At 41.6% G+C, this 12,859-nt stretch overlaps 1 protein-coding gene across 7 annotated transcripts in view; it reads right to left on the minus strand.

The window, feature by feature from the left end:
• Positions 1–12,859, minus strand: part of Adam32 (a disintegrin and metallopeptidase domain 32) — a 112,776-nt gene that overhangs the window by 40,278 nt on the left and 59,639 nt on the right. For all 7 annotated transcript variants that reach the window (XR_378789.2, XR_378788.2, XM_006509165.3 and 4 more), the window contains exons 13-15: positions 9,801–9,905; positions 8,018–8,216; positions 2,301–2,409 (exon numbers count right to left, since the gene is read on the minus strand). Coding sequence is in view for 5 of the 7 variants with exons in the window: in XM_006509165.3 (XP_006509228.1) it covers positions 2,301–2,409; positions 8,018–8,216; positions 9,801–9,905 (413 nt within the window). In the remaining 2 variants the exon portion in view is untranslated. The remainder of the gene's footprint in view (positions 1–2,300; positions 2,410–8,017; positions 8,217–9,800; positions 9,906–12,859) is intronic.

Genomic DNA, 12,859 nt, shown 5'->3' on the forward strand with positions numbered 1-12,859 from the left:
GTTTAATATACAAAAATCCACCAATATAACCTACCATATAAACAAACTGGAAAAAAATCGCATGATTATCTCATTAGATGCTGAAAAAGCCTTTGATAAAATCCAACACCTCTTCATGTTAAAAGTATTAGAGAAATCAGGGATACAGGACACATATCTAAAGCAAGCCAAGAGCCAAGATCAAACTAAATGGAGTAAAACTTAGAGCATTTCCACTAAAATCAGGGACAAAATAAGGCTGGAGTACAGGAGACAAGTTCACTACCAATAGTTCAGGCTCTAAGATCAATAGTTGATAAATGGGACTTCATGAAACTACAAAGCTTCTGTAAGGCAAAGAACACTGTCAAAAGGGCAAATTGGCAGCCCACAGATTGGAAAAGAATCTTCACCAACCCTATACCTGACAGAGAGCTAACATCGTATAATTTACAAAGAAATTATAATAGCCACAATATCCAGAATTTATAAAGAACTCAAGAATTTAGACAGCAACAACCCAAATAACCCAATTTTAAAATGGGGTACAGAACTAAACAGAATTCTCAATAGAGAAATCTCGAATGGCCAAAAAGTACTTAAATGTTCAAAGTCTTTAGTCATCAGGGAAATGCAAATCAAAACAACCATGAGGTTCCATCTTATACCCATCAGAATGGCTAAGATCAAAACCTCAAGAGATAGCACATGCTGGTGAGGATATGGAGCAAGGGGAACACTCTTCCATTGCTGGTGGGAGTGCAAACTTGTACAACCACTTTAGAAATCAATATGGTGGTTTCTCAGAAAACTGGGAATAGTTCTACCTGAAGACCCAGCTATGTCACTCCTGAAGATATACTCAAAAGATACTTCACCATCCCACAAAGACATTCACTCAACTATGTTCATAGCACTTTATTGGTAATAGCCAGAAATGGGAAACAACCTAGATGCCCCTCAACTGAAAAATGGATAAAAAAAAAATACACAAAAATCTACACAATGAAATACTATTCAACTATTAAAGTCCAAGACATCATGATTTTTGCAGGCAAATGGATGGAACTTGAGAATATCATCCTCAAGGCGCAAGTTGTCCTGAGAGGCTCCACCCAGCAGCTGACTCATACCTCATACAGATACAGACACCCACAGCCAAACACTGGATGGAGTTTGGAGACTCTTATGGAAGAGTAGGAGGAAGGATTTCCAGCCCTGCAGGGGATAGAAACTTCAAAGGAAGACCAACAGAGTCAACTAACCTGGACCCATAAGGCTCTCAGGGTCTGAACCCCTAACCAAAGAACATACAAGGGCTAGACCTAGGCCTCCCCTCACATATATAGCAGATGTGCAGCTTGGCCTTCATGTGGGTTGAATAACTGACGCAGGGACTATCACAAAAGCTGTCGCTTGTATGTGAGATATGTTCTTCTAGCTGGGCTGTCTTGTCTGGCCTCAGTGGGAGGAGGAAGTGCCTAGCCTCACAGAAACTTGAAGTGCCAAGGGTGGGGAGGATATCTGGGGTAGGGGGTGCCAGCTCAGAGGAGAAGGGGACGGGGATGGGAGAAAGATTGTGGGAGGGGGTGACTGGGAGGAGGCCAATGAGCTGGATCTAAAGTGAATAAGTAAAAACAAACTTTAAAACCTAGATATGGCATGACCACTCTCACATGGGTGCATGTGCGTGGTACTGACTATCATTTAACCCAGTGTCTAGTACATAATAGGATCTAAATAAATATTTTTACTAAACTCGGGGACAAATTATGAAAAAGCTCTCTCTCTGAAGATGTAGGAGAAAGTGAGCTTAACTTTATAAACTTGGAGTAATGTTCATTTTAGGTAAACGGTCGAAAGGACCATTTTTATAAGCAAGAAAAACCGTAGCTGTTGAGGAGAAGGCTCTGTGGGTATCTTACTAATTTTAGATTGGATTTAGGAGCTGCACAACCACCTATAAATAAATGTCTTAAACTGTTCTCCCCCAGTACAACCGTGCCCAAGTCTGGATCTTTGTTTGGGCTTCAGAGTCACTTCCATGCAGATGTGCTACTTGAAACAACTGGGATTCATGGTAGATACTAAAGTTAAGAACTAAATAAAAAAGGATATAACATAGAAAGTATCACTGAGCCGGGCGTGGTGGCGCACGCCTTTAATCCCAGCACTCGGGAGGCAGAGGCAGGTGGATTTCTGAGTTCGAGGCCAGCCTGGGCTACAAAGTGAGTTCCAGGACAGCCAGGGCTATACAGAGAAACCCTGTCTCAAAAAACCAAAAAAAAAAAAAAAAAGTATCACTGTTTTGTGTGACACACCTCCATCCACAGAACACATATCTGTTTCGGTTGTCTTTGCCACAGTTGCCAAACCTATCATTTTGGCCCTGGATTTCTTCATAGCAGGCAAATGGAGCATTCACTGAACCTATCAAAATTAGAAACATATTTAGATTAGATTATATATTTGTGCTTCTCCATGTCCTCATACACCATGCTTCCTTACCTCTATCTCCACTATTACCTAACTCAAAAGGTTTTCTAGTAAGTAGTAAGGACAGAGAAAGAACTTTCATGACTATGATGTAATGCTACTTTGCTACATTGTATTCATTTCTGTAACATAAAATACAAGAGAAAGGAGAGTTATGGATGTGTATGTAGAGCACAAGGCTTTGTTCAAGAAAACAACCAAAAAAGGCACCATTGCTTAGATAGGAGGTAAGTTTTCCCAAAGGTTTATCACTGGAGGTTTAGTCCTGGGTACCACATGCAATCATGGAAGAGGCATATGCCTTATTTAAGGAATTAACCCACTGATGGATCTGTAACTTAGTGGTATTAATAGGAGGTATTGGGGGTGGGGGTGGGGGGAAGATGTGCTAGGTTGCCAGTCATCAGAGGTGTGCTGGTTAGTGTTAATGTCAACACAACAATATAGAATCATATGAGAATGGTGTCTTAATAAAGGATTCTCTAGGTCAGGTTGGCCTATGCATTCCTGCAATTAGGAACTGTAACCTGGAATCATAAATGTTCATAAACACTTCCTCCCCTGAGTTGCTTTAGTTAGGGTATTTCATCATAGCAACTGGGAGTGAAACTAGTGGAGTGTGTCCTATACACCCCTGCCATTAGTGTTTGAGACTCACTTCAGATCAAACTTCATGTCCCAGAGGGAGTCTGAGACACAAAAAGTAAAGTGTTTTGGAAATGTGAAGTCATCTGCTAAATGTTCCCTTAAATCTAGGACATTTGCAGAAGCTCCTAAGTAATAGAAGTCTCCTATCTAGAAACAAGATACTGTAGTTAGATGCTCTGTACTACACTATCAAGTCCTATGGAATACAATCAGATAATGATGCATTTTGGTTCATTGTTATTCATAGCGGCACTAGGGTAACAAAATATAGGGCAATTACTATAAACAATTGAGATAATACTTCAAAAATATCATGGAGCAGTGCAGAGCTTGGCCTTGCCTCTCCTGGCAACTATTAGAGATAATTAAACACAGCAGAAGGTGCCTTTACATCAGGTGAGATAAAGAGACCACAGAAATGTCTGCCTTCTTACCTGACATGGGACACATCTCAGCTTTGACTAATGGACATTTCAGCTTACTATAGCAAACCAAACCCTGTTCCCCCCCACACACACACACCTACACTCTTTTATTTTATGCCATTAGTGAGTTAGATGATGAGGCCAAACTTAAAAATGGCCTTTGAGTTCATTTTTCCCCTCCATCTCCTAAGTGGAAGTCTTCTTGATAAAGGCCTTGATAAGTACAGTGTAATCGTGGTCACATCTCATCTTCTCTACTGTGTTACTTTCCAATGATTCCCATTACACCATCAACTACTGAAATACAATCTACAATGATCCTTTTAAAACTAAAACTACATTTTTAGTCTCTTATTTAAATGTTTCATCTGGTTGATCATCACACACAAACACACACATACGCACACGCATGCACGCACACTACTACTCTTCTTATCCTGATACGCTACATTTTAAACCATACTCCTCTCCAGGCCTTACATCAGTGATCCTCAACCTGTGGGTCCCAACCATGGGGAAACACATGTTTCTGATGGTCTTAGAAACTGACACACTGCTCTGTAGTAAAATCGCAGTTATGAAGCAGTGTCAAGAATGTACTTATGCTTGGGGGTCCCTAAGAGCATCAGAGGGGCTGGAGAGATGGCTCAGCTGTTAACAGCACTGACTGCTCTTCCAGAGGTCTTGAGTTCAATTCCCAGCAACCACATGGTGGCTCACAACAGTCTAATGGGGACTCCAGGTTGGGAACTGTTCACATCCACACACCATAAACTGCTAAGACATCAACTGCACTCCTCACCCTGGATGCTACTTCCACACCATCCCTTGGCTGCTCCTTCTCGGGGTTCACAGTCCTTCTGGAATTTCATTTCCTCAGACAAGCATGTCTGAGACTTGCACTTAGGGCAACTAGACTTTCTTCTGTCGCCCTGCCTCTGGCTTTGCACTACTTGATCACTCATCCAATTCTTGCTAGAAATAACTTGCATCACTGTGCATTTTACAATTTTAGTCATTTCTATTTATCTATCTACAAAGTCTGCATTTGTCTGATGTGCCCCCTCCCTGGAATTCAAGCTCCACAGGAATCACAATCTTCCTGGTCTTAGCACTGTTACTCTCGCCGACTTGTTGTCTGTATTCTCAGAGTAGGAAGGTTGTTCCATTCAATCAGGCTACTAAATAAATATTTACATAATCACTATGGAGCATACATAATCAACTAGCATCAAGCACTGGTTAGACTGGCAACCATGTCCAATCCTCTTTCATATAAATTTGGCAATCAAAATTAGGACTTCACACATGAACTATATCTGTGCTACTTGAAACTATAAAGGACTTTTTATTTTGCTTGTGGGCCTAGCTTTTAATGGCTGAGCCATCTCTCCAGCCCCTAGATATCTTTTTAAGAATAATACTTGAAATAAACTCTTTTGTGGTCTTTCCAAATATTTTTTCCAATGCATGTTCAGTCTCCTGAAACCCCTTTTACTTTCACTCTTGTAGCCTAAATGAGGAGTTAGTAATACAACGGCATTCGAAGACCTCACAGAGGGAACCAAGTGAAAATTTTCACAGAGACCGGGGGGTGGGGGGGAGGCATTCTCCATAGCAATCAGGAAAAGGTGCTCATCTGTCAGAAAAAAAAAACTGTCTTATGAAATGTGATAGATTAAATTCCCCTGCTCCTGCCATAGTGCAGTCCATCTTCCCATTCACACTTGATTTATATGTTTCGGTCTTCTGGTACCAGCTGCACACAAATTTACAATATATCCTCTTGATGTGCTGACTTCTTTATCATTATATAATAAAACTGGCTTCCTCATCTTTTCACATAATCTTTGCTTTGTATTTAAAAAGCCGAGACTGAGTCTTTGCACAGAGCAAACTCCTCTTCAGGATCTGGAGGACAGCCGCACAAAGAGCTACAACTTCAGTTGCTGGCAAGTTGGCTAGTTTCCTGTGAATGTAGTTCACGTGCTTAAGGCATAGGTATGCGCAATAGCTACAGAGCTGGGGCCAAGGAAGCGTCAGCCTTTACCTAAAGTGCTTGTCAAGTTTGAGAGATATACAGGATGGAGTTTGAAATACTAGCAGAGATGGAGAGATTGCAGAACTGGGGTCTGTAGTGTGGGTATAGGAGAGAACACATGGGTTCAGGGCCAGAGGTTCAGTTGGATCAAGAAGAGGCTGCCCTTCTATTCTTGAAGCTGTGTGGCTGGATTTACTTCTTGGCACCATGGAGAAAAGCACCATACCATTGCCTTTTTCAAAAAGGTGGCTGTTGGTGGCTAAGCATAATCACAATTCCAGACACCTGAAGACATCCGCAGCCACCAGGTGAGACCCTCCTACCCTAATTCTTTGCCTGCTGGCCTCTCTGAACAAACCCAGCAGCAGTGAGCTCCACCGTGCTCCCTCTGAAGTCCATTTTCCCAGGTCACAACTCTTCCCGAATCCCTGGAGATCTGCTGCTACCAGGGACAACCAGATGAGATAGCCAAGCCTCAAACCCCTGCCTGCTTGGTTTCCTAGCAAGCCAGACAGCATTGAGGTGTGTGCCCTGTCCCCTATGTGTTCCATCTTCTGGTCTACATATCTAACCATAATCCCAGACACCTGCAGCCATCAGTGTCTACCAGGGTAAACCCCTACCCCAATTCCATGCCTTTTGCCTCTACCCCCTGGAAAACCCAGTAGAGACAAGCCCCACCATGACCCTCTCTCTGCACACTATTTCCTGAGCCACAACTTTGCCTGCATCCCTGAAGGCTTGCTGCTGCCAAAGAAAAAGAGGCCTGAAACCATCTGGGACCATGAGCTCTACCTGCATACTTGGAGGTCTGCCCCAACCCAGGACAATCAGCAGCCTGAAGTCATCAGGCCATACCAACACTGCATGCATACACAGAAACCTGCTACCACCAGAGACAACCAGCTCTACCTAATATCCAAGAAGCCTGCAGACAGAAGGGGCTACCAGCCCAAGTGAGGATGCTTCAATCTCACTTAGAAGGGGAAACAAAATAATCATGGGAGACAGAGGAAAGGAGGGACCTGGGTGCAAGAGGGGAGGGGGAGGAGGAAGGGAAGCCAGGATCAGGTATGGGAAGAGACAGGAGAGAAGCCAGAGGGATAGGGATAGAGGTGTGTGTGTGGGGGGGGGGGAACCTCTAGAAAGTCCCAGAGACCTAGGATGTGAGAGGCTCACAGGACTCAGTGGGGGTGACCTTAGTTGAAATGCCCAACAGTGGGAAGATGGAACCTGAAGAGACCACCTCCAGTAGTTAGACAGTTATCCCTCTAGTGGAAGGATTGGGACACCAATCCACTTTCCTTCCTTCCTTTCTTTTCTTTCTTTCTTTCTTTCTTTCTTTCTTTCTTTCTTTCTTTCTTTCTCTCTCTCTCTCTCTCTCTCTCTCTCTCTCTCTCTCTTTCTTTCTTTCTTTCTTTTTATCCAGAACTGTTCCTATCTAAAAGAAATGCAAGGACAAGAATGGAACAGAAACTGAAGGAATTGCCAGCCAGTGACTGGCCCAACTTAGGATCCATCCCATGGATGGGCACCAAACCCTGACACTATTTCTGCTGCTATGATGTCCTTGCAGATAGGAGCTTAGCATGGCTTCCCCTGAGAGGCTCTACCAGCAGCTGACTGAGACAAATGCAGATACTTATAGCTAACCTTTGGACTGAAGTTGGGGACCCATGTGGAAGAGATAGGGAAAGGATTGAAGGAGCTGAAGGGGATTGCAACACCATAGAAAGAACAACAGTGTCAACTAACCCAGACCCCTGGGAGTTCCCAGAGACTAAGCGACCAACCAAAGAGCATACACGGGCTAGTCCTGGGCCCCCAGCATATATGTAGCAAAAGACTGCCCTGTCTGGCCTCAGTGGGAAGGGATGCCCCTAATTCTGTAGAGACTTGAGGCTCCAGGGAAGGGAAATGGTGGGAGCATTCCTTCTCAGAGGTGAAAAAGGGGGTGGGGATGGGATGAGGAGCTCTGAGAGTGGGGACCACCAGGGAAGGCAAAAAAACAAGGCATGTAATGATCAAAATAAATGAATGAATGAATGAATGAATGGATAAATAAATAAATCTAAAGTACAGCAGTGTAGCAATAGGAAACAATAGTCTCTTTTACACTTGAAATTCTCTAAGAGCTTAGATCTTAAGGTTTTATTTAGTGCTAAGGGAAAAAACAGTACTATGAGTATTATAGATACTTTAATTAGCTTGATTATGTCAAATATCTAAGCATATATACACATATCAAACTATCAAGACACACATATCCAAGGACAATTTATATTTGCCATTTTTAATCTTAGCAAAAATCCTCATAAAACTATGTAACTATTAAGTAAAACTGAAATCTACATAGTGATTGCTGTTGTTCTGGCAATGTGAAAAGAAACCCTGAGAGGCACTGATTTAGAGGTAACAAAACTTTTACCTGCTCCATATATTGACTCGCACACCCTGTCCAGGTCCGGACAGTCTCCATTATAACAGATAGTCCCGCTTTCTTTGCAAACATGCCCATTGTTTATAGTTACATCAGGTGGACAATTTCCTGAGCTCCCATTGCAGACTTCAGGAATGTCACAGTATAGATGCTTTTCCGGCCTACATTGATGTTTTTCTGGTAAAAACTAACAAAAAAAAATTATATATAACAATATTGTGTTCACAAATATTTCAAAACAGTACTGATCATTTGTGAGTCCTTAGTGATTTTTTTTAATCTCGTAGTATAAGTTACTGTGATATTCATTTCAAAATAAATTGAATGTTTGTATGAAACAAGAGATAAGACGTCGATGTATAAGGAACGGTATACAGAACATGATGCGGGGTCATGAGTGGCCCTCGGTGGGGAGTGTGCTTGTTGTAAAGCCTAAGGGCCTGAGTTCAAGTCCCCAGAACTCACATAACAACTGGGCAGGGCAGTGTACACCAATCATCCTAGTGTGGGAACCAAGAGGGTCAGACAAGAAGATTCCAAGGTTCATGCACCAGCTGGTTTAGCTGAAATAGCAAGCTTCAAGCTGAGAAAGAGACACAGATCAAAGAAGGGAGCTAGAGAAGCAATAGGCCGGAACCATACCAGTGCCAACCTCAGGTTTCACATACACCCATATAGGCCCGGGCAGGCATGTGCACTGGACACACACACATGCACACACACACATATACACATACTGACATTTTGTGCTTTCATTCAAGGGAGCAAGGACTATAGTTAGATTTCTGAATTACTCTTATAGAGTGAAGATATTTTAATTAGGTCAACTTCAAAAAAAAAAAAACAAACCACATCAATACTTATACCATAGTTTGCAATTGTGGAATACTTATCAACTCTAAGACAAACTAAAACAAGTACTTGGGAAAAGTGTGGGGAATGAATGACTAATGACTACAGAAGTATTAAAAGCAGAAGAAGTTTGAAATGGGAATCTTTCTGCTATATTATAGTATTTCATAAAGAGAATTCTGAAGATTTACAGAATGAAACCTACAGGGTCATCTAGCCCATACTTCTTGGCCATTATTTTTCATTTGACACTTAAAAGTAATCACCGAAGATGAAAATAACCATGTTATGAATTTCGAAGGGAAAAAAATGTAACTGTCAATTGAGAACAATGGAGAAGACAGCATGGATGGAAGGGGGTTCAGTTGTAGTATTCTCCTACGGGGCACTCACTACAAAACACGGACCTGGAAAGGAATCCAACCAGGTCAGCAATCAACATGGAATCTGTCAGTCATGACATTGTCTATCACTAAGAATACACACTTCAATCTCTCTCTATCTCTCATATATAACGTAGGATATATGATCCTACGTTAGCTGGACCTGATGGTAGACTCCTGTAATCCCAGGTCATTGGGACACTACAGCAGGAAGATTGTAAATTAAAGGACAACCAGGGATGCAGATTGAGCTCAAGTACAGCTCAGGTCAAACAGAAAATTTGCCACACAGAAAAAAAAAGGGGAGGTGGGGAAGCGGTGGGAGTCAGCTTCAAGTTCACAAAAACAGTGATATTAGACAGAGACTGTGACATTGCAGCAATTTTCACAAAATAGGAAATTGAATCCTCAATTTGTTATCATCTTTCTTTGCTTCAAACGTTAATTTTTTTCACATAAAACTGTAGTCATAAGTCAATCCATTCTGTTTATAATTTACTAGGTGCTTATGTAATATTACTAAACTTAAATCTTACTTGACAATTTTTGCAGCATGTTGATGAGGGAGACTTACTGTCACAAGCTCTTCCTGCTTTCAGAACACATCTGTTAGGTTCACAACAGCTATCAGGCCCACATTCCTGCAAAGGCAAACACACAGCAGGAACAAAAAACTTGATAGAGTGGCCAAGTCGAGCAAAGTATTAGCAATTGCAGCATATACAGACAATAATATCCATTTATTCTCACAATGCGTTGCCAGGTGTTAATAGAGTGACTAATATTCCACTTCTCTCCCAATCCAATTAGAAGCCATAGAAAAATATAGGAAATAACTTTTTCTTGAAGTTGTATACAACAGGGAAAGAACCACAAATCACTACAGAAGAAAAGTCAAAGAAATCAATCCAGAGCTTGGCAGGTGTTTTCCTGAGCAGACCATGATAATCTCAGTGTTTAGCTAGGGTGGTTAGGGTTAGGGTTAGGGTTAGGGTTACAGTTACAGTTAGGGTTAGGGTTAGAGTTAGAGCAACAAGCTAGTTGCCCCTAACCTACTGCCATCTGCAAATCTATAAAGTTAGTTCCAGACCCAGAGAGGGTAAACCTGCATTGCACATGAGCCACCTTTCCCAGTTGTCTTTTCTTTTCTACTCTACCACACCCCCCATATCTCCTCTATTCCTCCCTTATATATGGCTATCTGTACACCCACAGGCCTAAGTCCAATTGGTTTGCCTTTGAACCTGCCTTGTTCGAAAACTACCTTTGAATGGCGAGACACTCACTCCCTATTCGATCATTCCCTCTTCCCATTTGTGATGCTTTGAATATGGCTGGCCCAGGGAATGGCACTATTAGGAGGTGTGGCCTTGTTGGAGTAGGTATGGCTTTGTTGGAGGAAGTGTGTCATTGTGGGTATGGTTTTTAAGACCCTCATCCTAGCTCCCTGGAAGTCAGTCTTCTCCTGTTTGCCTCTGGAACAAGATGTAGAACTCCTAGCAATTCCTACATCATATCTGCCTTGTTGCTGCCTTGTTCCTCCCTTGATGATAATGAACTGAACCTATGAACCTGTAAGCCAGCCTCAATTCAGTGTTGACCTTAGAAGAGTTGCCTTGGTCATGGTGTCTGTTCACAGCAGTAAAACCCTAAGACACCGTTGGTTTGTTGGCATCCACCGGCCTCTTTCCAGACCCTTGGTTTCAGAGCAAATTTTGCCTGGTCCAGTTGAACAGCTTATCTACTAGTTTGATCTGGTCTAGCTCAGGTCATGCAGGTCTAGACTAGATCAATCTAAGGGAAGACTGATTATCATATCAGGCAAACAGCCAAAGAAAGAAGTCCACATGCCCAGGTCAAAGCACCAAAACAACAACAGAAATGACCAAAACGGCATGTCTCCCAACACACCAGCTAGTCCTTAGAAGTGGTATCTATAACAACTACCTAGATAAAACCCAGGGTGCAGAAATTAAAAGAGTATTCATATGCTTTATAAAATATTTCAAGGGATATAAAGTAGGCATAAACAATCACTTCAGTGAACTCCAAGAGGATAACAAGAAACCCTTGAGTGAAGAAAATACAAATACATAGCTGAATGAAATTAAGGCAATTCAGAATTTGAATACTGAATTCAATGTAAAGAGGTAGAAACACTAAAAGGAAGAACATATGCTAAAAAAAAAAAAAAGATGAATTGAAAATTATATTATCCCAATTAGAAAACTTAAGAAACAGTTTTACAAGTAGAATGAATCAAGCAGAATACAGAAAGACTATCAGGACTCAAAGTAGAAGATCTAGACAAAATAATGACTACGGAAAGGTTAGACAAACTCAGGAAAGGAGCATGCAGTAACTGTGGGACCATATGAGAAGATCAAACCTTCCAAATATAGGCTTGGGTGAGATTGAAGAATCCCTGGTTAGTGGAATGGACCAGATCATTAACAAAATCATAGGAGGAAAAGATGCCCCAAACTAAGGAAAGATATGCCCATATAGATATAAAAAGCACACAGAACCTCAACTAGTTAAGACTAGAAACACACACAGACATATACACACCATAGAATATCATAATTAAAACAATAATATCTAGAACAAAGTAAACATATTGAAAGCTGTAAGAGAAAAGAAAACACAAGTCACATATAAGGAAAACCCATCAGTATGTTTCTCAATGAAAGCTGAAAGCCAGGAGAGTTTGGAGAAATGCATTACAAGTTCTGAAAGACCATGAGTGACAACTGTACCAGAGAAGGCACCCTTAACCCAAGAGCTAAATGAAGTCAACCATAGGTCAAGAGGTGGAGCACGTAACCAGCTGACAGGGAGTGAACATAAATAAACAGAAAGGAGGGGCTTTGAGTTGCAGGGCATTTAAGGCAGCCTAGGGAAGGAGAAAAAGTTTTGTTCCCCCCCTCCCCTTCCCCTCCCTCTCCCCCAGGATAGCAGTGGAATAGAAAGGTCAGCTGGGTGCTTTCTCTGACTCTCTGACTCTCTGAGCTAGCAGGCTTTCACCACAGCATCTGACTCCTGAGTCTTCGTTTGGAAAATTTAACGTTTGGAATTTAGTCTTTTAAAACAACAGAAAGACAAAAACCATGTGATCATCTCATTGGATGAAGAAAGGCCTTTGACAAAAATCCAATGTCCCTTCATGCATGATAAAAGACCTGGGATAAAACTCAAATAAAAGACATTTTTAACAGCGTGTAGTCAAACGGGACGGCTGCCTGTAGAAGAACGCAAATAGATCCATACTTATCACCTTGCACAAAACTCAACTCCAAATGAATCAAAGACCCCAACAGAGGGCCAGATAGACTGAATCTGTTAGAAGAAAAAACAAGGAGTAGTCTTGAACTCATTGGTAAGGGAGAAGACTTTCTGAGTAGGACTCAGATAGAGTGGGTGAGAAGAACAACAGTTAATAAATAGGACCTCATGACACTGAAAAGCTTCTGAATGGTGAAGAACACCATCATTTGGACAAAGTGCCAGATAACAGAATGAGAAAAAATTAATAACTACACACCCAATAGAATGCTAATATCTAAAATATACAAAGAACTCAAAAAAAAAAAAA

This window comes from Mus musculus, chromosome 8 (assembly GCF_000001635.26).
Source record: "Mus musculus strain C57BL/6J chromosome 8, GRCm38.p6 C57BL/6J".
NCBI lineage: Eukaryota > Metazoa > Chordata > Mammalia > Rodentia > Muridae > Mus > Mus musculus.